General features: G+C 32.7%; 1 protein-coding gene and 1 pseudogene across 1 annotated transcript; both read right to left on the minus strand.

The window, feature by feature from the left end:
* Positions 1-813: 813 nt before the first annotated feature.
* LOC120128694 lies at positions 814-5,512 on the minus strand (annotated as a pseudogene).
* Positions 5,513-8,522: 3,010 nt separating this feature from the next.
* Positions 8,523-10,192, minus strand: LOC120128813 (linamarin synthase 2-like). The gene is made up of 2 exons (XM_039146439.1): positions 9,674-10,192; positions 8,523-9,591 (listed from the first exon to the last, which is right to left on the minus strand). The coding sequence occupies exons 1-2, from the start codon at positions 10,167-10,169 to the stop codon at positions 8,660-8,662; spliced, it is 1,428 nt and encodes a 475-aa protein (XP_039002370.1). The 5' UTR covers positions 10,170-10,192; the 3' UTR covers positions 8,523-8,659.
* Positions 10,193-27,504: the final 17,312 nt, after the last annotated feature.

Here is a 27,504-nt window from a genome sequence, read left to right on the forward strand (position 1 = left end):
TCATTAAAAAAAGACACACGTTCATGTGTCGTGATTGTATTTCGTAAATTATATATATATATATTGTAGATTGACAAATAATCAAACTAAATCACATTTAATGCCTCATAAAGTAAAATCTATGTATCATATTATATATAAGCAATCCATTTGCATACAATATATTCATATTAAGTTATCAAAAATATTGTATTAATCATATGTCAATACAAAATATCACAGCATAATAAAGTTTGCCACATAAGATACTCATTCTTTGCGAATATCATCAATGTCATCATCCGTGTATTCTTCCTTCCCATTGTCAACCTAAGTAAAAAATATGAAATAAGTATATAATTTATACTTATTTAAAGTGAAGTATATAATTAACTATTAAAGAGTACTAAAATGACCAATTTTACATATGCATTCTTTGAAGCATAATAACATTATGCAAAGTCATCAAATCAATAGCATAATAAAAAGTACCAACTTTGTTCACAACAATATCAACACGAATAATAACATTATGCACTATATGATCCGAAAATCAACGATGTGTATGCTTTAAATAAAAAAATATATGGCATGAACAACTGAATCGAGTTAATCATATCGCACTGGGACACTATTTGGCTGGTTATATTTGGAGGAATGTCAAACCGAGGTTAGTGGTTTGGCCAAGATTTTTAGGCCCAAGACATTGTGCACTTGAATCCTATTTCAATTACAATTAAGAAGCATTTGCATAGATGCCAAAGTACCAAATAGACATCTCTTACATATCAAAACCGGAAATTTCTTTAAGCTAGAGAAATGAAGTGTATGTGTTCACTGAAGCTCACCAGGAAGAAGTACAGTATGTGGAGAGAAACAGGCTTGATCTTGCAGTACCAAAAAGACCTTTAGCCAATATTGTGAAAGGCCTACATCAAGCAAAGAATATTAAGTCTAAATAAAAACGCTTTGTAATATAAATAACTTGTAGGTCTTATAGAGACAATTACAGGACAATCAAAAGAATATAAAACAAAAACCCTGATAATCGTGTTCTTTTTACACGTATTGTTACGGTAATTGCTTATAATGACTTTAGAAGAACAAAGAATAAAGGTGTAGATATATGATCATCGAAATTCAGAAAGATCCTAAATTTCATACTTTCATCTTCATTGGTAGTGGTTAGTTGGAGTCAGTTCGTATGTGGTCAGGTGGTGAAGACGGAAATTTGGTAGATGGGTTCACAAATTGACTAGTTTGACACAAAGCATTTCGTTAAAATGAACAAAAGCAAAAATGAACAAAATAAAAAATGAACAAAATCATTTCATTAACAGCCCAAACTTAATAAAAAGAAAGTATGGTTTTGCCAGTTTTAACTAGTTTTTCAGGCTCTTGGTTTACAGTTTTTATTGGCTCTTAATTTTGTATTCAACTTATATGGTTGAATCGTTAGACCAACTAGGTCTTGATTGAATTGGCTGATCCGGTCAGGCTTGTACTACCTAAATGCTTTAATCATTTTTATGCAAATAGTGATGAAATGGCAACAAATTCAGTCTTATAAACTCTGAACATACCTGCTAGTAGTGCACAATGTAGTCCTGCAGGATATAAGAAGTAATTGATATGATTTTTAATAAAGATTTCCTAAATGAATCCCCAAGTTACAGAGAATAAAAAATAGAGGAAAGAAAATCACCATAGCTGAGAGCTGCATTCCGAGAACTAACCTGCAAGAAAACATATATCATTATTATCTTGATTTTTGAATTAAACTATATACAAGTACATTGAAACCAATAGTTGTGGCCCAGGAATTGCAAATCTTAAGTTGTTTTGATACATCCTGGTGGCTCGGTATAAGATGCATATTAACACAAACTATACCGGTCTTTGGAAATAATTAAGATCAAACAAACACTAGCAAGAAATTTATAAGGGTCCTAGGCTACCATCACCTTTTAGGGCATAACAGAATGCACTGACACTCTTTGACATGGAATATCCAAATGTTGGACACAAATATAGCTCTGATATTGCAAAATATGTATCGAACACACAGGGACATATTAAAAGAATAAAATAAAAGTATCAATTTTACATTTTTAAAAATAAATTAAAAATTAATTTTAAATGTTTTAAAAATCAATTAAAACTAATAAGTATCAATTTTACATTTTTATTGTATATTGTTATATAAATAATTTTTTGTTAAAGTTGTGTCCTGTCATACTCCTAATTTTTTTAAAATCCTAGTATGATTGTGTCCATGATGTACCCCTATTGTGTATCTTTTTCCGTGTATCAGAGATGAATGCTATGAAGTTATAGTCATCATTGGAAGATTTTAACACATTACTGTGATGCCAATAACTTTTGATGTAAATGCAACAGAACTGTACCGGTATAGAAAGATAATGTCTTCAACATTTGTAGAGTTCTCCTATGGTCGTAGCACGCTCATGGTGTAAAAGTTTATTTTCTCAGACTGAAAATGGTTGTAGAAGGGGAAGAGTGTAAGATCAATAAGTTAAAAGGTCAATGAGTGTATTCGTGTGCATGTGTTTTCCCTTATTCATCTCTAGATGAACATGCCATTAATTGTGAGAATACAATAATGTGTACCTTTGGTAAGCAACTTTCATTAAGTAACTCGGTCAAGTGAGTGCACGCCAGAACCTGCAAAATACAAATATCGCATTCCCCCAATAGTTTATTGATAACTATTATAGTAAACACACAGCCAATCATTCAATACGTTACTCAATTTCGCTTAAATTCTTTCATAACTTCATATAACCACCATAAATATTATGTTTCAATTAAATCAGCATCCAAACAACAAATATGCCTTCCTGAGCTTGGAAATTAACAGTGGTGAATGCTAAAGCCAAGTAATTAAACAAGCTGAGCAAAAAACTGTGGAGTTTTAGTACTTAGCTCCAGATGAGAGTACACATATGTTACCAAGGGTGAATTTCGATATGGATTTCGCTATGAACATATTACTTTTCCAAGTTTTTCCATATTTTCAATATCAAACCTCAAATCAAAATATCAAAACATGTGTCTGAAATGGAATAAGTGGGGGTAAACAACATCATAGCAAAACGTTTTTTACTTATTGACATAGTAGATTCGATCTACCCATCAGATTATAACAATAGCTGATATTTTTTTGGGAGGAAGAACATATCAGCAAACCTTTGGTGGAACATCTAAGTTGACAAATTGCTTTATGGTCCCACCAAGAAGACCAATGCCATCTAAATTCAAAAGGATACAATAACTCGATGAATATATTTGTGGTACTGCATAACCAGAAATTACATATATGTGCTATGAGGTTAAAGAGTAGACACCAATCGTCTGTCAGGGTTCTTTTACCAAATTCATCCACCAAAACATAAAGACCGTGAAGTTGTCTGCCTGTGAAATTATCACCATCAACATTAAAAAGTGGAAATTTCCTAAACGACCCAAAACTCTTTTCAAAATAAGAGATGACAAAAGCTGAAATTTTTGTAGCACTCTAATTCAAATTTACAAAGCTACTTTAAAATCCAAATCTATTTATTATTTGTATTATATTTGAATGTTATTATCTGAATTAGACCAAATATATGAGTCCCTCAAATCTCTAAATTTAGTATGACAAAAGTAAAAAGTAAAGGAATTACTGATTCGGATATTTTATTCAGAATCAGTTACAAAAGTAAAGCAGATTCGGATAGTGGATATCAGATGTTAATATATGCATCCACTCCGAATCTAGTCAATTAAAATTGCACTATCCAAATCCTCAAATATCCAATAAAAAAAATCAGTTATACGCAAGTATCCAAAATTGCACTATCAATCAGTGTACCTTAGCTCATTCCCACTTGATGTAGATCTATCATAAAAGTGGATTGTTCTGCAGTCATAAGCTTGCCTCCCATCACACAGAATATCCTATGAAAATGGGAAACACGGTTGACTAACATACAAGATAAAATACTAACAGAGATACATAATTTTAAGAATGAATTTAGCAACAAGCAGAAGTTACCTATCAGTTAATCCAACTGTTGCAACATCACCATGTATAAAACTTCCAATATGAGAAAGGAAAACAATTAAAGCCACCTAGGAAAACCATAAATTTGTAAGTACAATAAATGGATGATTATGTAGGCTACTAAAGTATTTATCTCAAAAGTATCATGAATTTAGTATTTCAAATAGGTACAATTACATAAATCCATCAAAACTTGGCAAATGCACGCACAGAATCATATGCCTTTTACAAATATGTTTCCACTAGAAAAGTACACCAGACTCACCTGCTTTATATAGATGCTTTTCCCTGAATAATTAGGACCAATGATGATATGAATCCTTCCTGAAAATAACATAACCTTATAATTTGGAGGGCGGGAAGAACTTCACAATGAAATATTCAGAACATGCTTTTCTGGATGAGACGCATTTTCCTGATATTTTTACATGACTCAACTTACCTTCATCAAGAATCTTTGTGTCAATAGGGATAAATGTATCTACTGTCATTTCCTGCAAAATATGCCTGTAGACCAGTAGGAGTTGTTATTTCTTATTAGAGAAAAAATGATGTCACTTTTAATAATAATTCTCTTGATAGTTTTTTTAAGAAAGAATTGTAAAATTGTAAGTAGATGGTTCCTTCCTTCCATTTTGTATATCAAGAATGGTCTCCATGGTTAAAGTAGGCCTCACATAATTGTTCTGGCGAGCAACCATTGCCAATGACAACAGGCTAACATCAATATGAAGATATTATTGTTAGTAACACAACTACCTCGGAGACGTTTATGTTTAGAGAAGAGAGAAAAATAGAGATAAAGAGAACCTTTTATGATTCTTACCAATCAAGTTCAGACACAAAGTTCACAGCCTTGTATAATGTGTTGAGAACGTTAATACGTGTGAGACCAAGTCTCTGATAATTGCCCTCTCCATATCTTCGTTAATGAATTTAAGAATTAATGTTACAAAGAAATTCACTAAAATCACGTTACCCTGTTAACTAACATGACCTTTCACTTGCTAGGAGCAGCATGGGATGGTATACAGCTTGTTGAGATGGGTTACTCGATGAAACTTGTAAATATTTTTTTTTTTTTGATAAATGAAACTTGTAAATATATAACACAACTGGACTTAACAACTTATAAATGAATTACAAAGCATACCTAGAACTTTATGATAAATGTCTCCAAGAAGGTTATCTAATTCTCGTGTCTTTGGAGTACGATAAAAGAATCTTTTTGTTTCTCCATCAGTATCAGAGAACTGAGTTTCCATAGCATATTCTCCAATAGATGCAATAAAAGTGGGAATAACAATCACAACCATTTAAATATGATGAAAATATCAACTTAATTAGCCTTGAAAATCTAACATTAGATAATTACTAATTTAGCTAGCCATCTAATGCATGCATCAACTTACTGCAAATTCAAGATCTTCAATTCTCGCTTGTGCAATATCATCAGGTTTCTCTTCAAAAAAAACACATCAAGTATCCAACGACAGACAAACAAAAATTATCATGCTAAATGTTAATTAAGATGTACTTGCAGTAGAGTAAGATTATGTTTAGTATCACAGGAATTGATTTGACACATGGATATGCGAAGAGACACGGACCCACCTATTTGATGAATATAAACAATTCAAGGGGCAAACTTCTCTTTGCATAAATGAGGAACTTGTTCAAGCTCTAACAATGAAACCTGTGAGGATGCTAATTTATGTTAATATACATGTAGGAACCACAAATGGTATTTTTAATTCATAATGTAAATTCTTTATACACTAACAAGCGCCTCTTCCAGAAATTCTTGCAATTCCTCGTATATTTGTCTCAACTCATCCAACTGCGCACAGATGAAAATAACACTAATGTGAGATGTTTTCTGAAAAAAGGAGAAAAACATTCCTAGAAAAAACATGCTATCATCATCACAGAAAATTCAGAAGTAATGCCTAACCTCATCACAAAAACCCTCTTTCACTTGTATCTCATAACCCTTCTCTTTACTTCTACATCTATAACACCAATAACTGTGGAAACCCAAATTGAATGGTGGAATAGAGAACGAGGAATACATGTGGAAACCCTTGATTTTTGAGGTGAATGGCCAAACCAGTGGGAGGTTACAAAGACAAAAAGGGAAAAAAGAGAAAAATGAGGGAAACACATGCGGCGTGAACTTTTGTTAACGAGGGGGGAAGATCAAGCGGAAAAGGATGAAAATAAGGGGGGAAATTAGAATACGACTCCTAAAGATGACACACAATTAAAACTATACTTCGTGTTTTTGTAATTTTGTTGGATTATGACTATTAAATATGACACATATTATTGTAAGTCATAAATCGTTCAGATTTTAAAAAACATGACATTTTTTTATAACACACATGTTTTGCAAGTCATAAATTAGCGTGTATCATCGTTCGTGTGTCATTAAAAATATATTTTCTTGTAGTGCCTATTTCTTAGGGATCACTGCCTCTTTATATAGATTGAATATTAGGTTAATCTTTTAAATGTTTATAATTATGTCCCTTATCAAATTATAAATACAACTTATGTTATCTACATTTTGATTCCATAACACTTTAATACATATAACACATGTAACAATATTAATCACTGAATTTTGTGTCATACTTTATGATAACATTGTACATTATACATATGTACCCACAAATTTGATTTTGATCTAACAATTGTGTCCCACCATTCGAATAAGGTTGCTACAAACGTCTTTCCACACAATACTGAGCCCTTACAAAGTCTAGAACAATTGTTGATATGAATGTTCATTGGAATCTCATTATACCATTTATACTTCCGCCGAAGAAACCGAAACCACAAACCATTCTTACGAGTAACCAGAGTAAAAGCAATTTTCATAATAAATGCCTCATTTTACACCTCTAAATTCATGAAGCCTAGACACCAAAATCCATCGGTTGACACACGTTATTCCATCGAACCTAGAATTCTCCCATTACCAGACCCTCTGCCCCGAAAAAAGCTCTAATCAAGCTTTCCATCTCTAAACAAATCTTCTTGGAAGGATCGTCGTTTGCATCGTATAAGTAGGAATAGTTGCATGAACCGATTTAGCAGGCGTGATAAGCCCAGCAAGAGACGGAGTCTTTGAATTCCAAACAGCCAACTTCTTTTGCACCATTTGTACGAGGTAACGATAAGACGCATTAGTAACACAAGAGTGTAGTAACGGAACCCCCAAGTACTTGCCAAGATCATCAGCCAAGGTAAACCCAAAAGAATTACTGATAGTATCCTGAAAACTCAAAGGAACATTCTTCGAGAAAAAAATTGTGGTCTTCTCCATACTAACTTTATGCCTAGACACGGTACAGAAACGATCAAGGACAGTATGAATAACATCAAATTGCTCTACAGAAGCCTCTGCAAAAAGAATCATATCATCCGTAAAGAATAAGTGAGAAATACCATGACAATGTTTACCAGAACGAAAAGGCTTCCATCGACCCTCATCAATTGCAACATGGATTGCTTGAGCTACTCTCTCCATACAAAGAACAAAAATATACAGAGATAACATATCCCCTTGTCTAATCCCTCGCGAAGGATAAAAAGCTTCCGTCATAGACTCATTCCAAAGAACCTGCGTTTAAATAGTAGATATACAATGCATAATAAGGTTTCGAAGATCAACAAGAATACTAATATCCATCAGAGTATCATTGATGAAATTTAATTTCAATCTATCATAAGCCTTTTCCAAATCAATTTTAATAGTCATCCATCCCCGTTTATCAGTCTTCCTCCGCATCAAATGGAGCATATCATGGGTGATAATGATATTGTTTGTGATACAACGACCCATAACAAAGCTATTTTGAGTATTAGAGACCCATGTAGAAAGCAAAGGCTTTAACAGATTCACAATGAGTTTAGTAACAGCCTTGTATAAAACTGTGCATAGGCTAATAGGACGAAACTCGTGCAAACCTTCAGGGGTAGGAACTTTTGGTAAAAGCACCAAAAGTGTACGATTTATATGAGGCGGTAAATGGCCATCTATAAATATTTCTACAAATAAAAGTGCAAACAGATTCCCCTATGATACTAAATAAAAAGAACGAAACAATAAGAGTAATAAGAAGATGAGATACGAAAATAAAGAGAGAAATTTTGTATTATTAACTCAATATGAATTATGTATAATATTTTTTACTAAACTCTATATTTATATGTATAAGAAGTATATGTTATATAGAACTCTAATTCTAATGGATATTAAAATACTAATAATAAAATAGTTCAAAGTCATATTTATTTAATACATAATTTTCTAACCATAAAACACATTCACATATGCATAAGCAAACATTCATAACAAATTATTGTAAAAAAAAAAAGCATTCATAACAAATTTATGGTTTTTTATGAATTTTTTATTTAATTTGATATTTTAATTCATATAATTTAATTTATAATTTAATTCACATTCACATAGTATAACACATTCAAATCATTAAACAGGACTGAAATTATGTTAAAAATACATTAAACTAAATCTCAAATAGGCTATATTATAGTGACGGAAATCCCAATTTTACTTCAAACAACGTATGCTAATTTTACGGCTCAAGCACGACCGAGGGTCTCCTCGATCATTCGATCAAAGTTTATAAGGGAAGATCCTCCATTATTAATGGCAGCTTTAGCTTTCTTCTTCCATTCCAAGGACTTTTGCCTTATCCTTTGCCCATCATCTCCTTCCATCATCTCTCTAACAAGACTCTCCACTTCGTCACGCTTTACGTCTGGGTTGATTTCCATGGCAATGCCCCATGTGTAACATGCATATCGACAATTCGTCTGTTGATCTGCGGAGAAAGGCCAGAAAATTAAAGGCACCCCTTCCGAAACAGCTTCCAATACAGAATTCCATCCGCAATGTGATAAAAAAAGTCCAACCGCTGGGTGGGACAACACTTGCTGTTGGGGACACCAGCTTGTGATGAAGCCCCTTCCCTTTATTTCCTCCGTGAATTCTTTAGGCAAAACAGCCGATTCACCCCTTACGACATCGAGTCTCACTATCCATAAAAACGGGTACTTACTGTTTGCAAGTCCCCAAGCAAATTCTTTTAGATGATGGTTTGACATCACTGTTACACTCCCATAATTCACATACAAAACTGAGTTGGGCTCCATTGTGTTAAGCCATTCGATGTAGCTTGCATCTTCCTTCCATAGGCTTGAATTTAGCGAGTTGTGCTGGATTTCGGGTATGTTAATGTTCCTACAGAGCGAGGCAAGTGGACCAATTGCATAAATATTTGGGGTTTTGTCTGCAAGAATTTGTAGCACTTCTTTGTCCAACCCATCGAATGTGTTGAAAATTATTGAAGAAAATTCTAAGCATTCTTGTGATACTTCCAAGCAGAAATTCAACATGATGTCTTTGGGGTCGGTGGTTCTTATTATTCTCGGCATATCCTTGAGGCGCATATTAGGCATACCGGGGATATCAATCGGCATCTCAAGTGTCCCATCGCTAATAAAGTGTTCATCTGCAAGGAATAATAACATAAGATAAACAGGTGATTAAGTGAAAAACTAAATGGAAAACTTAAAATAATTTGTATTTTTAACCTTTGAATGGAACAACGCCTGTTTGAACAAGTTCTTTGCACTGAAGAAGTCCCATAAAGCTAACAGTTGAAGAAGTCCAGAGTTGAACATAAGGCAACCCAATGAGTTGAGCAGCTTTGGTTCCACAAGTCATGATTGCATCAGAAAGTATGCAAGTAACAGGCGGCACTTGGGGTGAGGAATTCAACTTAGAGAGTAGTTCCAAGAATGGTGTGAAACAATTTCTTCGTGTGGAATCACATAGTGGTGGAACAGGCTGAGTTGCATTGGCATCAGAAGGTGGCAGCCCATCGGGGATGGTTTCGAATTGGAAATTCGGCAGACCTTTAACGGCTTCTACCCCTCTAGACCGGATCAATCGTCTATGGTTGAACTCGGTGTTGACAAAGTTTATATGGAAGCCTCTTGAGTGCAAGAGCTTAGCCAGTTGCATCATGGGGTTAATATGGCCTTGTACCGGGAATGGAAGGCATACTGCATGTGAATTTGAAGCCATCTTTGAGGAAATAACAATTAAGCGATGAACAGAAGTTAATATTCAAATTCAATATGATGACTCTCCCTTACTGACAGAAAATGAGGGGATGGGGGTGGGAGCATAAAAATAATAAAAGCCATTATGGCAATTAAGGGGTGGGTGGGACTTTGGGAACATAAAAATAGTAAATGCGAATGGCAATTAAGGCGTGTCTATAAGATTTTTCCGAATCTTGTGGCCTGCTTGATGCCCAACGTTATGGAGTAAGGGTATGATTGAATTGACTTAAAAAGTTGCGTTACTTGAGTCGGAGGGTTTTATTTATTACTTCAATTTAATTTTTTAATTAAATAGAAATAAATTTATAAAAATAGTATAAATTAAATTTTATTGACAATATAACTAAATTACAAGGTAGAGAAAGAAATTTTAAATTATATATTTGAAAATTCCTTTAAACAAAATAACAAAAAACAAGATATTGTAATATGATAAATTGATTTGATAATTTGTCTTTTAAGACTTTAAATTTATCAAGTTTTAAAAAATTAAAATTAATTTTTTTTTTATATTTTTATAAAATTTTAATTTTTATATTTTATATATTTTCTTAAAATTTTGTAAAGAATGATTTATTTACATTTTTTTCAAAATTATCAGAGACCCGAGTGGTGTTTTAAAATTTGTTACTTTTAATTTATTCAATTTATTTTTCTTTTAAGGGTCTGTTTGTTTTACGTAAAACGTTTTTCTCATTTTCTAGTGTTTGGTTGGAGGAAAATTGGTTGGTCAATGTAAAACATTTTCCTGGTCAACAGAATTTCCTTTGTGTTTTCTAGAAAATGACTTACGGTCTGATTTTTCATAAGTCATTTTTCGAACTTTTCACTTCAAAGAATAAATACTCAAAATAATTTTTATTTTATGAATTTAATATTAATAAAATATTTTAATATCATTTTAATCAAAATATTAATTATTAAAATATTTAAAATATATTTATTAATATTTATAATAATATAATATAATATTTTTATTATTATAATAAAATAATCAATTATATTATAATAATATAAGATATTATATTGTTATTTAATAATATATAATAAATTATTAATAACATTTATATTATTTATTAATTTCATAGAAATAATATTATTAAATTATTAATAATGAATAATATTATTTATATATTTAATATTAATATAATAATCTAATAATATTTTAATAAAGATATTTAAAATATACTAATTAATATTTTTAAAATATAATATAATACTATTACTTTAATAAATAATTAATATAATTTATAATATTTTTATTTCAATAAAATATATCAATATTTTTACTTTTTATTAATAAAAAATATAAAAATAATATTTTAATAATAAATAAATTATTTTAATATTTTAAAATAATAATATTAAATTTTATGATAAATAATATTATTTATTGTATTTAATATTTGTAATAAATAATTTTTAAAAAATTCATCCATTAGTGAAAAAGGGTTTAAACAATATATTTCAAACATCGTAAAACGTTTCCAGAAAATATTTTTAAAAAATGTAATTCGTTTTACCGAAAATATTTTTCGAAAAATGACCCTAAATTCATTAAACGTTGATCATTCAAAGAACACACCATATTTCTAGCAAGCGTTGAATTTTCGTCGTGAAAACATTTGACGTGATTTTATTATTTGTTGGACACAATTTGATGTGTGATGCATCATCGATGGGTATGTTTGTGGCTCAGGCATACGTTTAATATATTGCTTGTTTAACCAATTGCAACCGACACGCAGGCCATCCATTAACCAATTCAAAGGCTCTGCTGATCAGAGGATCCACGGGCCACACATCTCAACTTCATAAACCAAGTTATAGGAGTTGTTGGTTGTTCTACGACACATGTAACACCCCAATTTAAGGGTTAAATTTATGAAATTATAAAGTGATAGATTTAATTGGTATTTTGAAAGAAACAGTGGATTAAACTATAAAATTTCAAAGTTGGCAGACCGTTTTAAGAAGTGCAGGAAGTTCAGTGACTAAACTCTTGGTTTACCCATTTTATATATGAGATGAATTATAAACCCCGTACGCAGGTTCAACATAAAGAAAAATTTCCAGTTTTCCCTCTCCAACAATCCTCCTTTCAACTCTGATCTACTCGCCGTCTAACCTCCGATCGACGAACCGAAACCACCATCGTATTCGTTGTCGACCGAGGAACAAAACCCCTCAAACATTTTGTTATGAATCGTCGTCGTTCGTCATTAATTTTAGTCGGAAATATCGTTGGTAATAACTCGATTTCAGTTGATTTTTCGTCGATTCGCGACGATCCGTTCATCCGTTTATGATACCTCCCGCACTATCGTGTTCCTTATATCGTTCCGAGTCCACCGGTGTTCTCCGTTTCTCCGTCGTTGCCAGCATGAGGAGGAGTGAGACCGTCAAAGTTTTCGACGTTTCGAAATCGAGCTCTCCGTCGTTCAAAATTGTGAATCGAGCTTTGTAAGTGCCTTAAAATCGCTTAAAATAATTTTTAGGAATTTTTCTAGGAATTTATAGAATTCGGGTATTGTTCACGCGCCGCACGCGCCATCCCCCGAGAGTGGGCATCGTCTAGGTGATAATTTAGTAATTAATTTATGTTTGGGTGCTATTTGTGTAAAATTCGGGTGTTAGTTTAGTAAATATTTGCAAAATATGGCTAATTTGGTAATTAATTTCTGTTAGGGTGATATTTGTGTAAAATGATCGACTGTTTACCGTGGATCGTTGACCACAGTTGACCAGAACTTTGACCGGCTTTGACCGGGCATTAAACGACCTTTGACTTTGACCGAGTATACCTATCTTGACGTTTTTCGCGTTCCAAACCCGATTCCGCAGTCCCTTTTTCGAAATTCAGACCCGAAGGCCTTGAAATTGCCACCCGTTGACTTTAATTTTGACCGAAAGTTTCAAATTTTCGAAAAGTCATATTTTATGCTTTCGACGTCCTGAATCCGAATCCGAATTCTGTTTCACCAAATTCGAACCCGGTAAGTTGTTTTTCACTGATTTATCATCTGATTCGATCCGTTTTTCAGAATTAAGATCTATTTTTTATGTAATTTCTCTTGGTATGGATCCGAGGAAATATTGGAAGATGATTTCAAGATTGAGGGCGTTCGAATGGAATTTAATGGTCGATCAGTATTGCACGGAAATCGAGGTAATACTTTACTACCTCTTTATGTTTATTAGAATATGTTGATATTAGTAAATGCATGAATAAGATAATGTTGGTCACTTTTGTGGAGTTGATTAATTTCTACACTCGATCTGAATATAGTAAAAAGGTTCAGTAACTGATTATGGTTCAGATGACTTTTATAAGAAACTGGGGAATTGTTAGAATTAAAATTACAAGTTATGGGTTTAGTGATAAAGGAATCGGTTTAGATCTGTATCATATAATTTATTTCATCAAAGGTATTTGGATGGGAAATTATGAGAATATTCTCATTGTAACCCCCACAGACCGATGCGGGTAACCCGATCCGATCCGGAAAGTCACATTAGGGCCACCGGAGCAACCCACTGTAAAAATAGCGGAAAATTTAAAACTTTTTATCAGAACATGTAAACTTATAAAATCAGTTTTCACTATTTAAAAATAAAACAGATTTCCAAACTCGTATATAAATCAAAATACAATTACATGCCCCCTAATCACATGTACCATACTCTGCAACGACACCGGACGAACTCCCTTACTGAAGTCGATAGATGCACTGGTACAATTCTTTTAACCTGAAAATGTGAGTAATAGAGTGAGCTTTGGAAAGCTCAGTAATACAGAACTACCAGATGATGCTGATGAACATGCAGATACAAATAAATATATATTTCCTTATTTTTTCCGAACATTACAGATTTTTATGCTGAGCAGAGATCCTACTGATATTTCAGGTGGTAACGGACAATGAGATTTCAGTTCAGAGAAATATTTCGGATGACTGAGTTCGGGAGATCAGAATAGGTTTTCTAGTGTGTTCCCATAAAACCAGTAAAAAGATACAGATCTTTTAAAACATATAAATATATATATATATATACCCCCATCCAACAAGTCCAAATTGTGTAGGTTCCCCAGAACCATACACCCATCATCAAGTCCAGTAGGCCCTGAGCACACAGCCGAGGAACCGGTAAATAAGGCCCTGAGCACACAGCCGAGAAGCCTACAAGTATACTTCCTCCAACATTACCCCCCAAGTAAATATGTCCGTCTGTAAACGGATATATCAAAAATCAAAACATAAATCAGGTCAAGTATCATATCAAACTCCAGGTCAAGAATCATATCAGAATCCAAGTCAAGTATCAGATCAGAATCTATGTCAGATATCAGATCAGAATCCATGTCAAGTATCAGATCAGAATTCAAATCGAAAATCAGATAAAATATTCATGTGAGTAGGGAACACACCAGAATTTACAGATAGTATTCAAATATATTGGATAATCTTAACAAGTAGAGGAATACGGATCTTCAGTATACCGATAGAATATCAGAATTCAGAATCACTATTGAAAGAGTTCAATGACTGACAGAATCATCAGTTATTCAGAATGTGACTTGATCGGATTATCAGACAACTCTTAGATGAATAGTTCCCAGAACTAATGCATGTCGATTGGTCAATTCATTGTTCTTCCAGTGTATTTACTCTTTAATACCACAATTCTTGTCCATAGACCATTTTCGGAATCATCGTTGAATAAATCTTCCAATGTCTTTATTTCATTTCCACACTTCCACAATATCATGAAATGCTGACGTACTTGATTAATTTGTTCATAACCCATTGTAATTCTACACTACGTAAACTCATCAGAGTTTCCAGACTTATCCAAATCACTTACTAAATCCACAGTCATTGAGGTTACCTATTTTATTTAGCAGTGATCTCCATTCCAGTTACTTCAGGATTTTCCAGAGTAATTCAAATGTTCCTGAATTTCAAATACATGTTGTACTTCCATTTCATTCAATTTAGTATTCGTGGATGATTTGTCGAACAAACGTCCAATTCTTAGTACTGAATACGATCTAAAGCTGAGCTGAGCTGAATACTTCCAAAATTTATCATCGAGCCAAACTTGAGAATACGAACACATGTTCCAGTAATATCTATGCCATTCAGGTATTGACATAGCTTTAGGGTTGATCTACTCACTTAAATTATTTTCCATTACCTTTAAAGGTAGTCCAATACCTATGCTTACTTGGATTCCTTAATTAATCCAAGACATTTACTTAATATAGACCATAAGGGTATTTTGGTCATTTTGGTTTTTAGTTTTATTCCAATCATAACAGAGCTCAAGGATATCCCATCATTCCTGAGCTTGGTGATATTCTTGGGTCATTTCCATTACAGGGGTATTTTGGTCATTTTACAGATCCACGGTATTTCAATCTTTTTCCTCTATTCGGTCTTATTATTTAATTCAATCTTATCATTTCCTTCAGTCCTTTCGAACAATTCTGACAGTAGAATACCCCCGATAAATTATTCTTTAGATATTTACTCATTACTCGAATATTTTCGGGTCAAGTCCCTTCTCAGATTTTACAAACGGAATATCATGAATTTTTCTGTACAAAGATAGGATCTTAATAATTAAATTCGTAGTTAATCGAGTTAAGTACAAATCCTCAAAGTACTTTCTCATTCAGGGTCAACTCAGACTATTTTATCTCTCAAGGGCATTTTTGTAATTTCTTAACCAGATAATTTCGATATTATCTCTTAACGAAAATAATATAATTTAGAGATCCTATGATTAATTGCTTTCTTGAACATTCTCTGATCTTGAAATAATTCCCTGAACAGACTTCTAGTATCTTGCATAAGCCCTCTTGGGGTTAAAAACCGGTTATCCATAACTTCTAAGTACAACTAACATTTCTTATGCACATCAATATATTTATCATATCAATATGTCTTTTCAAATTTATTAATCCACTTCTAGGGACAATTCTTATCATTTTCCAATATAAGGGTAATTTCATATTTTTACCCTACCAAAGTATTCTCATAATTTCCCATCCAAGTACCTTTAACATTTAACCTTTGATGATATAAAATATAATTTACAAATCCATTTCTGATTTCTTTATCACTAATCACAAACTTTTAATTTAATTCTAACAATCTTTCAATCTCTTATATTAATCATTCAATCCGTATTCAGATACTGAATTTCTACCACATTCATATCGAGTGTAGATACTAATTAACTACACAAATGAGACCAACATTTTCTTAATCATGCATTTACCAATATTCACATGTTCCAAAAAGCATAAAGAGGTAGTAAAGTATTACCTCAATTTCCGTGCAATACTGATCGACCATAAAAATTTCATTCGAATGCCTTTGATCTTCAATTCAACTTCCAATAATTCCTCAGATACATATCAACATAAATTATATCAGAAACGGAGCTTAATTGCGATAAACGGATAGAATCGGGTGATAAATCAGTGAAAGACGGCTTACCGGGTTCGAATTTGGTGAAACGGACTTCGGATTCGGATTCAAGACGTCGAAAGCATAAAATATGACTTTTTGGAAATTTAGAATTTTCGGTCAAATTCAAAGTCTACGGGTTTGACCGGCAATTTCGAGGCCTTCGGGTTTGAATTTCGAAAAACGGATAGTGGAATCGGATTTGGAATGTCGAAAAATGTCAGGATAGGTATACTTGGTCGAAGTCAAATGTCGTTTAATACCCGGTCAAAACCAATCAAAGTTTTGGTCAACAGTGGTCAACGCCAGTCAACGGTCAACGGGTCGGGTAAACGGGTCGGGTCGGGTCGGGTTATGACCGGTCAAATCGGTCAACTATGCACCAAAACTGGTCAAACCGGTCATTTGGACCATCCCCACGCACAGTGGCGACGCGTGGGGGCGCGTGGGGCCCTTTCCGACTGCCTAAAAATCACGGAAAAATTATTAAAAATTATTTTGAGCGATTTCAAGATACTTACAAAGCTCGGTTCACAATTTTGAACGGCGGAGAGCTCGATTTCAACAAATCAGAAACTTTGACCGCTTCACCTCCTCATGCGCCACCGTCGACGGAGACCAAGGATGACACCGGCGAACTCGGAACGATGCAACGAACACGATGGTGCGGGAGGTGTCGTAAACAGATGACCCGATCGTCGTGAATCGATGAAAAACCAACTAAAACCGAGTTATTACCGACGATACTTTCGACAGAAATTAATGACGAACGGAGATGATTCACGACGAAAGGTTGGAGGGGTTTTGTTCTTCGGTTGACAACGAACACGATGGTGGTTTCGGCTCGTCGATCGGAGGTCGGACGGCGAGTATATCGGAGTTGAAATGAGGGTAGTTGGAGAAGACAAAACTGGAAAAAATGAGAACCTGCGCACGGGGAGAAGAAATTTATAATTCATCCTATATAAAAAATGGGTAAACCAAGAGTTTAGTCATTGAACTTCCTGTACTTCTTAAAACGGTCTTCCAACTTTGAAATTTTGCAATTTAATCCCCGATTTCATCCAAAAATACCAACTAAACTCACCAATTTATATTTTTTTTTAATTTTAGCCCCTAAATTGGGGTGTTACAATTCTCCCATCCTTAAAAGAATTTCATCCTCGAAATTCATTCATATCACATAATTGCATAAATGAAACTTCCATCAGTTCTTTTTATATATATATATCTTTCATGTAGCTCTTATAGAAATACGAATCCTCCACTAATCCTTAACCAGTTGAGTATACCATCTTATCATAAATCTCTCTCATTACAAGTAAATAATCAAAACAACTAAGCTCAGGAATGATGGGATATCCTTGAGCTCTGTAATGATTGGAATAAAACTGAACACCAAAATAACCTTATGGCCTAAACTAAGTAAATGTTTTGGATTAATTAAGGAATCCAAATAAGCATAGGTGTTGGACTACCTTTAAAAGTAATGGAACAATTTAAGTGAGTAGATCAACCCTAAAGCTATGTCAATACTTGGATGGCATAGATATTACTTGAATGCGTGTTCAACTTCTCAAGTTTGGCTCAATGATAAATTTTGGAAGTGTTCAACTTAGCTCAACTCTAGATCGCATTCAGTACTAAGAATTGGACGTTTGTTCGACAAATCAACCACGAATACCAAATTGAATGGAACAAAAGTACAACATGTATCTGAAATTCATGAACGTTTGAATTACTCTGGAAAATCCCGAAGTAACTGGAATGGACATGACTGCTAAATGAACTAGGTAACCTCAATGACTGAGGATTTATTAAGTGATTTGGATAAGTCTGAAAACTCTGATGAGTTTACATAGTGTACAATTTCAATGGGTTATGAATAAAATAATCAAGTACGCGAACATTACATGATATTGTGGAAGCGTGGAAATGAAATAAAGACATTGAAAGATCTATTCAACTATGATTCCGAAAATGATCTATGGACAAGAATTTGTGGTATTAAAGAGTAAATACCCTGGAAGAACAATGAATTGAACCATTGACAAGCATTAGTTCTGGAACTATTCATCTAAGAGTTGTTCGATAATCTGATCAATCGACATAGATTGTAAAGGTCCTGAATCTTCGTTATTCCTTATCAGCTCAAATCACTCTGGTCATGTATAAAAATATAAGTAACTCATATATAAAGGATTTTGAATACCCTTCTGATTACGTAGAGCTTCCGATAAATGTCCGAATAAGATGATCATTATAAACATATTATGAATAACTGATGATTTTGTCAGTTAACAAACTCTTTTAATAGTGATTCTAATTCCCGACATTCTATCGGTAAACTGAAGATTTCTGTTTCTCTAGCCGATAAGATTATCTTGTATCTCTAAATAATATCTGGAAACTCTAGTGTGTTCCCTACTTATATGAATATTTTATCTGATTTGAATTCTATTTTGATATCTGATTTGAAATCTGTTCTGATTCCTAACATGGATTATGTTATGATATCTGATCTGAATTATGTATTGATTTTTGATATCTCCGTTTATCGACGGAGAAATGCTTTATATGGGGGTTTATTGTTGGAGGAATATTATCTGCAGACTCCTCGGCTTTGTGCTCAGGGTCTAAATGGCATGTGCGGTTGGGTGTATGGTTCTGGGGAACCTACATATTTATGATGTGAACAGATGGGGGTATATATATATGTATTAAAAGATCTGTATCTTTTTATTGGTTTTACGGGAACACACTAGAAAACCTATTCTGATCTCCTGAACCTAGACATCCGAAATATTTCCATCTGAAATGAATATTATATGTTACTACCTGCGATATCAATGGACCTTAGCTCAGCCTAAAAAATCTGTAGATATCTGAACCAATAAGGAAATGTATGTTTATATGTATCTGCACATTCTTCAGCATCATCTGGTAGTTCTCTATTACTGAACTTTTCAAAGCTCACTCTGTTACTCATCTTTTCAGGTTAAAAGAATTGTACCAGTGCAACTATCGTCATCAGTAAGGGAGTCCTTTCGGTGCTATTTGTAGAGTACGGTACATGTGATTAGGGGGCATGTAATTGTATTTTGTTTTATATGTGAGTCTGAAAATCTGTTTTAATTCTACATATCGATTAATGATTTTATGAATTTATATGTTTTGATAAAAAAAAAGTTTTAAATTTTCCGCTATTTTTACATTGGGTCACTCCGGTGGCCCTAATGTGACACTCTAGATCTGATCGGGTTAACCACATTGGTCTGAGGGGGTTACATTTAGTGGTATCAAAGCTATGGTTTGAGTCAAAATTTTTCAAGATAGATCGGCCGGTCTAATGTCAAAATATATCTGATCAGTACATGTCCCTAGACTGCAATCGTACCTCTCTGAGCTGGAACTTCAGGGCTGAGTCCCTATCTGTAATGAGTAAACCAAAGTTTCTATCCGTTAAGGCTATACTTGTACAAAAATAAATACCAGTAACATCTATCTAAATGATGTAAAGTACCTCACGAGCCATGTGAGAGTTAAATATCCGAGAAATGCTGACCCGACTCCAAAAATGAAATTGGGATATGCTACCGCTCTATGAGCCTATTCTCGTAACTAAGGTTAAATTGATTCAACAAGGATAAATCTGTTATGATTATTTTATTGAAATGAGGGAGAGTTCTGATAAGAATGTATACTCAACTAGTTAAGAATTAGTGGATGATCCATATTTCTATAAGAGTTATATGAAAGATATGAAAGAACTGATGGAAGTTTCATTTATGTAATTATGTGACATGAATGAATTTCGAGGACGAAATTCTTTTAAGGATGGGAGAATTGTAACACCCCAATTTAGGGGATAAATTTAAGAAATTATAAAGTGGTAGATTTAATTGGTATTTTGAAAGAAACGATGGATTAAATTGTAAAATTTCAAAGTTGGCAGACCGTTTTAAGAAGTGCAAGAAATTCAGTGACTAAACTCTTGGTTTACCCATTTTTTATATATCATGAATTATAAACCCCCGTACGCAGGTTCACCATAAAGGAAAATTTCCAGTTTTCCCTCTCTAACAACCCTCATTTCAACTCCGATCTACGCGTCGTTCGACCTCTGATCGACGAACCGAAACCACCAACATGTTTGTTGTCGACCGAGGAACAAAACCCCTTAAACCTTTTATCGTGAATTGTCACCGTTCGTCGTTAATTTCAGTCGGAAGTATCATCGGTAATAACTCGATTTCATTTGGTTTTTCGTCGATTCACGACGATCCGGTCATCCGTTTATGACATCTCCCGCACCATTGTGTTCCTTGCATCGTTCCGAATCCACTGGTGTTCTCCGTTTCTCCGTCGTTGCCGGCGTGTGGAGGGGTGAAACCATAAAAGTTTTCGACGTTTCGAAATCGAGCTCTTCGCCATTCAAAATTGTGAACCGAGCTTTGTAAGTGCCTTAAAATCGCTTAAAATAATTTTTAGGAATTTTTCCGGGAATTTATCGACACCGAGTTATTGTTCACGCGCCGCAAGCGCCATCCCCCGAGAGTGGGCATAGTCTAGGTGATAATTTAGTAATTAATTTATGTTTGGGTGCTATTTGTGTAAAATTTGGGTGTTAGTTTAGTAAATATTTGTAGAATGTGGCTAATTTGGTAATTAATTTCTGTTAGGGTGATATTTGTGTAAAATGGTCGACCGTTGACCGTGGACCGTTGACTGGCGTTGACCACAGTTGACCAAAACTTTGACTGGCTTTGGCCGGGCATTAAATGACCTTTGACTTTGACCGAGTATACCTATCATGACGTTTTTCAACGTTCCAAATCCGATTATGTAGTCCCTTTTTCGAAATTCGGACCCGAAGGCCTCGAAATAGCCAGTCAAACCCGTTGACTTTAATTTTGATCGAAAATTCCAAATTTTCAAAAAGTCATATTTTATGCTTTCGACGTCCTGAATCCGAATCTAAAGTCTGTTTCACCAAATTCGAACTCGGTAAGCTGTTTTTCACTGATTTATCTTCCGATTCGATCCGTTTTTCATAATTAAGCTCCATTTTTTATGTAATTTCTGTTGGTATGGATCCGAGGAAATATTGGAAGATAATTTCAAGATCGAGGGCGTTCGAATGGAATTTAATGGTCGATCAGTATTGCACGAAAATTGAGGTAATACTTTACTACCTCTTTATGCTTATTGGAATTTGTTGATATTGGTAAATGCATGAATAAGGTAATGTTGGTCACTTTTTTGGAGTTGATTAATTTCTACACTCGATCTGAATACGGTAAAAAGGTTCAGTAACTGATTATGGTTCAAATGACTTTGATAAGAAACTGGGGAATTGTTATAATTAAAATTACAAGTTCTGTGTTTAGTGATAAAGGAATCAGTTTAGATCTGTATCATATAAATTATTTCATCAAAGGTATTTGGATGGGAAATTATGAGAATATTCTGATAGGGTAAAATTACGAAAATACCTTTATATTGTAGGATACCAAGAATTGTCCCTGGAAGTTGGTTAATAACTCTGAAAAGGCATATTGATCTGATAAAACTACTGATGTGCATAAGAAATGTTAGTTTTACTTGGATATTTTGGATAACCGGTTTTTAACCCCAAGAGGGTTTGAGCAATATACTAGAAGTCTGTTAAGGAATTATTTCAAGATCAGAGAATGTTGGGGAAAACAATTAACCATAGGATCTTTAAATTATAGTTATATTCGTTAAGAGCTAATATCGAAATTATTTGGTTAAGAAATTACAAAAATACCCTTGAGAGATAAAATAGTCTGAGTTGTCCCTAAATGAGAAAGTACTTTGAGAATTTGTACTTAACTCGATTAAGTACGAATTTAATTGTTAAGATCCTGTCTTTGTACAGAAAAATTCATGATATTCCGTTTGTAAAATTTGAGAAGGCACTTGACCCGAAAATATTCGAGTAATGAGTAAATACCTGAAGAATCATTTATCGGGGGTATTCTGCTGTCAGAATTGTTCGAAATGACTGAAATAAATGATAAGATTAAATTTAATAGTAAGATCGGACGGAAGAAAAAGATTAAAATACATTGAATCTATAAAATGACCAAAATACCCCTGTAATAGAAATGACCCAAGGATACCACCAAGCTCAGGAATGATGGGATACCCTTGAGCTCTGTAATGATTGGAATAAAACTGAACACCAAAATTACCAAAATAACCTTATGGCCTAAACTAAGTAAATGTTTTGGATTAATTAAGGAATCCAAATAAGCATAGGTGTTGGACTACCTTTAAAAGTAATGGAACACAATTTAAGTGAGTAGATCAACCCTAAAGCTATGTCAATACCTGGATGGCATAGATATTACTTGAATGCGTGTTCATCTTCTCAAGTTTGGCTCGATGATAAATTTTGGAAGTGTTCAGTTTAGCTTAATTCTAGATCGCATTCAGTACTAAGAATTGGACGTTTGTTCGACAAATCAACCACGAAGACCAAATTGAATGGAACAAAAGTACAACATGTATCTGAAATTCAGGAACGTTTGAATTACCCTGGAAAATCCTGAAGTAACTAGAGTGGACATGACTGCTAAATGAACTAGGTAACCTCAATGACTGAGGATTTAGTAAGTGATTTGGATAAGTCTGGAAACTCTGATGACTTTACATAGTGTACAATTCCAATGGGTTATGAACAAAATAATCAAGTACGCCAGCATTGTATGATATTGTGGAAGCGTGGAAATGAAATAAAGACATTGGAAGATCTATTCAGCGATGATTCCGAAAATGATATATGGATAAGAATTTGTGGTATTAAAGAGTAAATACCCTGGAAGAACAATGAATTCTACGATTTATTTCCTTTTAAAAGATATAATCATTAAAGATTCATAAGAAAAAAATTTCAACAATTTATTTCTTTATTCAAGATTCCCGAGAAATATATTTAACAATTTATTTCTTTTTAAAAGATAAAATCATCCATGATTCCTAAAAATAAATTCGACAATTTATTTTCCTTACGAAGTTAGAATTATTCGACGATTCTCAAGAAAATAAATTCAACTATTTATTTTTATTGCAAAGTTAGAATCATTTAAGATTCTCAAGGAAATAAATCCAACTATTTTTTTCCTTACAATGTTAGAATCATTTAAGATTTTAATGATTTATTTCCCTTTTTTAAGTTTCTATATTCTGTTAAACGATGAGATTCATAGCACTAAAACCCGAAAAAGATATACCATAGCAACCCGATTTTGTTTAACCAACAAAAATCAAAAGAAATTAATCCTTCAATTTTAGCAACCCAATAATCACAATGAACTAATCATTTGATTTTAATTTTTCAGATTCCAATAATCAAAAGGAACTAATCCTATAATTTTAATTTTTGTAATCCAATGGTCGAAAGAAATTAATCTTTTGATTTTAATTTTCGCAATCCAATAATTAAAGCCTTTGATTAAAGTCAAAATTAACTTGTATCTAAAAAATTTCTCAAAAGAAATTATTAGTACTATAATAAAATTTATAGTGTTTCCAAAACACAATCATTCAATATCAAAGATATTCTTTATTCATGCCATATTTAATCTTTTATATTAAAAGGTCAAATGTTATATGATAATAATACCATAATAATAATATCATGAATAATATGTGCTTTTATAGGCAAAATCTTATCATAATGATATTCCCCAATAATACTATAACATAATAAGAATCACTTTAATTCTTTATTTGCAAAAGGTAAATCATCATGCGCTAATCACCATGCATTTGTTTATTTACAGAAGTTGTTTCCTACGTGAGCCGGCAAAACAATTTGCAAAAAGCTCATGTATCATTATGAAGATTCAAATCAATCTCGTTTATTTTTTATTGTATTATCGAACAAAATCAACGTTTCAAAATCAATAACCAATGTTACTTTACCGATAATTAAGCAAACTCGTTAAAAAGACTGGATAAATCTCGAAAACGAATTTATTTGCTTTTCACGATTTTTCTAAGATTTTCGAATTGTCTCAGATTTTTCAGAAATGTAGAAGATAGAATTTGTCTTAAGAGTGTTAGAAATATAATAATCTGAGACGTTAAAATAAAAATAAAATCTTATTTAAATAATTGATTCACACAAGTTGCAATAAACACCATTTAATTCCACGATAGGATCTCATTAGGGGCGCATGTACATGGCTCCATAGGGGAGCCATTGCACACCCATTATTTTGAGAAAAATGTTAAATTTAGTTTAATTTGTTAATAGGAATAGAAAAAAAAATAAGAAATTTTTCATACCCAAATTTTTTTAGAATAGGGTATTAAAATTTTGGACCCCTATTTTTTAATTTCTAGATCTGCCACTGGATCTCATTGCAAAGTTCGTGTACATCAATCAATAAAAAACGATTAATAACATGAAAAAATATTTTATTAATAATTGAAATGAGTGTAAAATAAATACACGATTGGAATGAAAATGAGAGGCATGCAACTACGTAGTTTTCTTAAGACAGATTTTTGGTCACTCCTTAGTGCTCGAGATCTTTGGTCGTTTGTCTCACACGATAGAACAACGAGATGATTAGCGCACAGTAGCACAACGGCCGAGATCACGAACTATTCCTTGTCTTCGTCTATCACTAAAAAAAACTAGAGGAGAAGAAAAGAAAATTATTTTTTAATTGTTTTTGAGTTTTTTAATGAGTTTAACCTAGTATGTTTATACGATATTTTTAGGGATTTCATATTATGAACAATTGGAAATTTTTGACCTAATGAAGCATTAATGAGAATCTAGTAATTAAACAATTCCCAAAATTATTGTTTTGATTAAAGTAACCTTGAAAAATATTTTACATTTGTGTTAAAATATCCACAAGCGCCCCCAAAGAGTCTGACTGGTTCGAACATTAACGTTATTCATATTGTGCACGTCTGCACATATACAAACCAATAATTGGTTCTACATTTTCCTCAACAACGTTTGAATCAATTTCTCATTTAAAGTTATAAAATTATCGATTTTTTCCAACAATTGACGGTACGAAAAAAGGTTGAATGAAATGATGATAATTGGGTGTGGGATTTCATATCCTTTCTTTTGTCTTTGTTTAGTCCTAGGTTGATAGCTATTGATAAGTTAAATGGTTAGATCCGACTATATATCATATAACAAATTAGTTAGTAATAGAATCGTCAACAATTATGTTGAGGGATTATAGTCGAATGAATGATTCTTAGGATACCTAAAAAAATTTGTAATTTTTTTAGAAAAATCGAATTTTAAGATGAATGTGTATATATCAATAAGAAGCTAGATCTACAATGGATCATATCATTTAAATTTTGAACCTTGAAAGTAAACACGCGAAATTTAAAAGGTAAGGCACAAACATATCTATCAATGATGCGCACACATGACTTGAGTCCAATGGTCTCGAACAAAAAACAAATAAAGACAAGATAAAAATTCCTCACTCTTGCTAGAAGTCTGTTGTATTTGTTGAATGATCAACGTGCAATGAAATTATTAAATCAATTATTGTCATATAGACTACTGATATATTACCATCCGGACAAATATTACCATCCTAAGAAGAAGGAACTATGGCAATTACCATCATTAATATTTTCAACTTTTTTTTAATCAATATAAATGAGAAAAATGTAATTGACAAAAAGTGTTGATTGTGCCTTTATTAGATTTATCCTTAATCAGATTCTTCTAAGTTAATCGAGGTTCTTTGTAAATCTCGATAATTATCTAAACGATTTATTCTAGATACCAAACTAATAATAATTTTAAAAATTATTGGAAAATTTTTGATCTTGTAGAGAAAATTTGATTGAATTTTAAGTTTTCAAGTTAATTTATAATTACAAGGGATAGAATTTTTTTTTAGTTGTCCCTTCAAGTTCTAAGGTTTCGCCTTAACCAATACGGATCGAATCGTATCACACACCTGACATTGGTGGACGTTAGTCTACAATTATTTTAGAAAGCTATGAGAATGAATTATTGAGGTTACCTACTATTGTTTGAGCTTAAAGTTAATTTGAATAAAATCTCACATGTTGAAAGATTATCAAATTTTATTTTCTTTGGATCGCAAGTTGGGCGAAGGTTTTAGTACACTTAGTTCTTTTAAAATCTAATTGTGCATGTAGTTATCGTCATAAAGGGATATTGTATCTTAAATCACCAATAAAATCTTCCTGCTCGTGTGGTGACGATTCCAGCTGGTGGTTTATACTATTTCCAGGATTATGAAACTATGTATATAATTAAAAAATTTATTAAGAGGTGATTAATATTTGTTTTAAATACTCTCAATTATTTGACTATGAACATTTAATCATCATGTTGCAGCCGTTGACCCTCGAACCCATAACCTCTAAAAACAAAAAAAAATCCTCTAACCATTAAGGTAACTTCATTCATGCATTTATATAATTAATTTGTTTGATAATTATAATAAGTGAAAACATTCTATGTTGTTCATGCTATAGTTGTGTATGTGAGATATCGGGAGCAGCTTGTACGTTCTATGTTAAGTGTATTTGCTTTTAGAGTGAACAGTGTTCTTCGTTTCAATTCACTTTGTATTGGAAAATATTTTGTATGTCGATCCAATTTGAGTATTATTATGTTATTTTTGTATGTCATTGTGTGTGAAAAAAATGGATGTCAATGTTTGATGTTTCAACTAGTGAGTAGTGAGGTGATAAATAGAATAAAATAGTAACCATATTTTAATGAAACTTAAAATAATAATCATATATTAATAAAAA

The sequence above is a fragment of the Hibiscus syriacus genome, unplaced genomic scaffold (genome assembly GCF_006381635.1).
Source record: "Hibiscus syriacus cultivar Baekdansim isolate YM2019G1 unplaced genomic scaffold, ASM638163v2 tig00110482_pilon, whole genome shotgun sequence".
NCBI classification, from domain to species: Eukaryota; Viridiplantae; Streptophyta; class Magnoliopsida; order Malvales; family Malvaceae; genus Hibiscus; species Hibiscus syriacus.

Bases quoted from the DNA above. Each gene is read 5' to 3' on its own strand.
- LOC120128813 (XM_039146439.1), bottom strand. From the start codon at position 10,169: ATGGCTTCAAATTCACATGCAGTATGCCTTCCATTCCCGGTACAAGGC. The intron at 9,592-9,673 runs GTTAAAAATACA...TATTCCTTGCAG, and splicing joins AGGCGTTGTTCCATTCAAAG to ATGAACACTTTATTAGCGAT.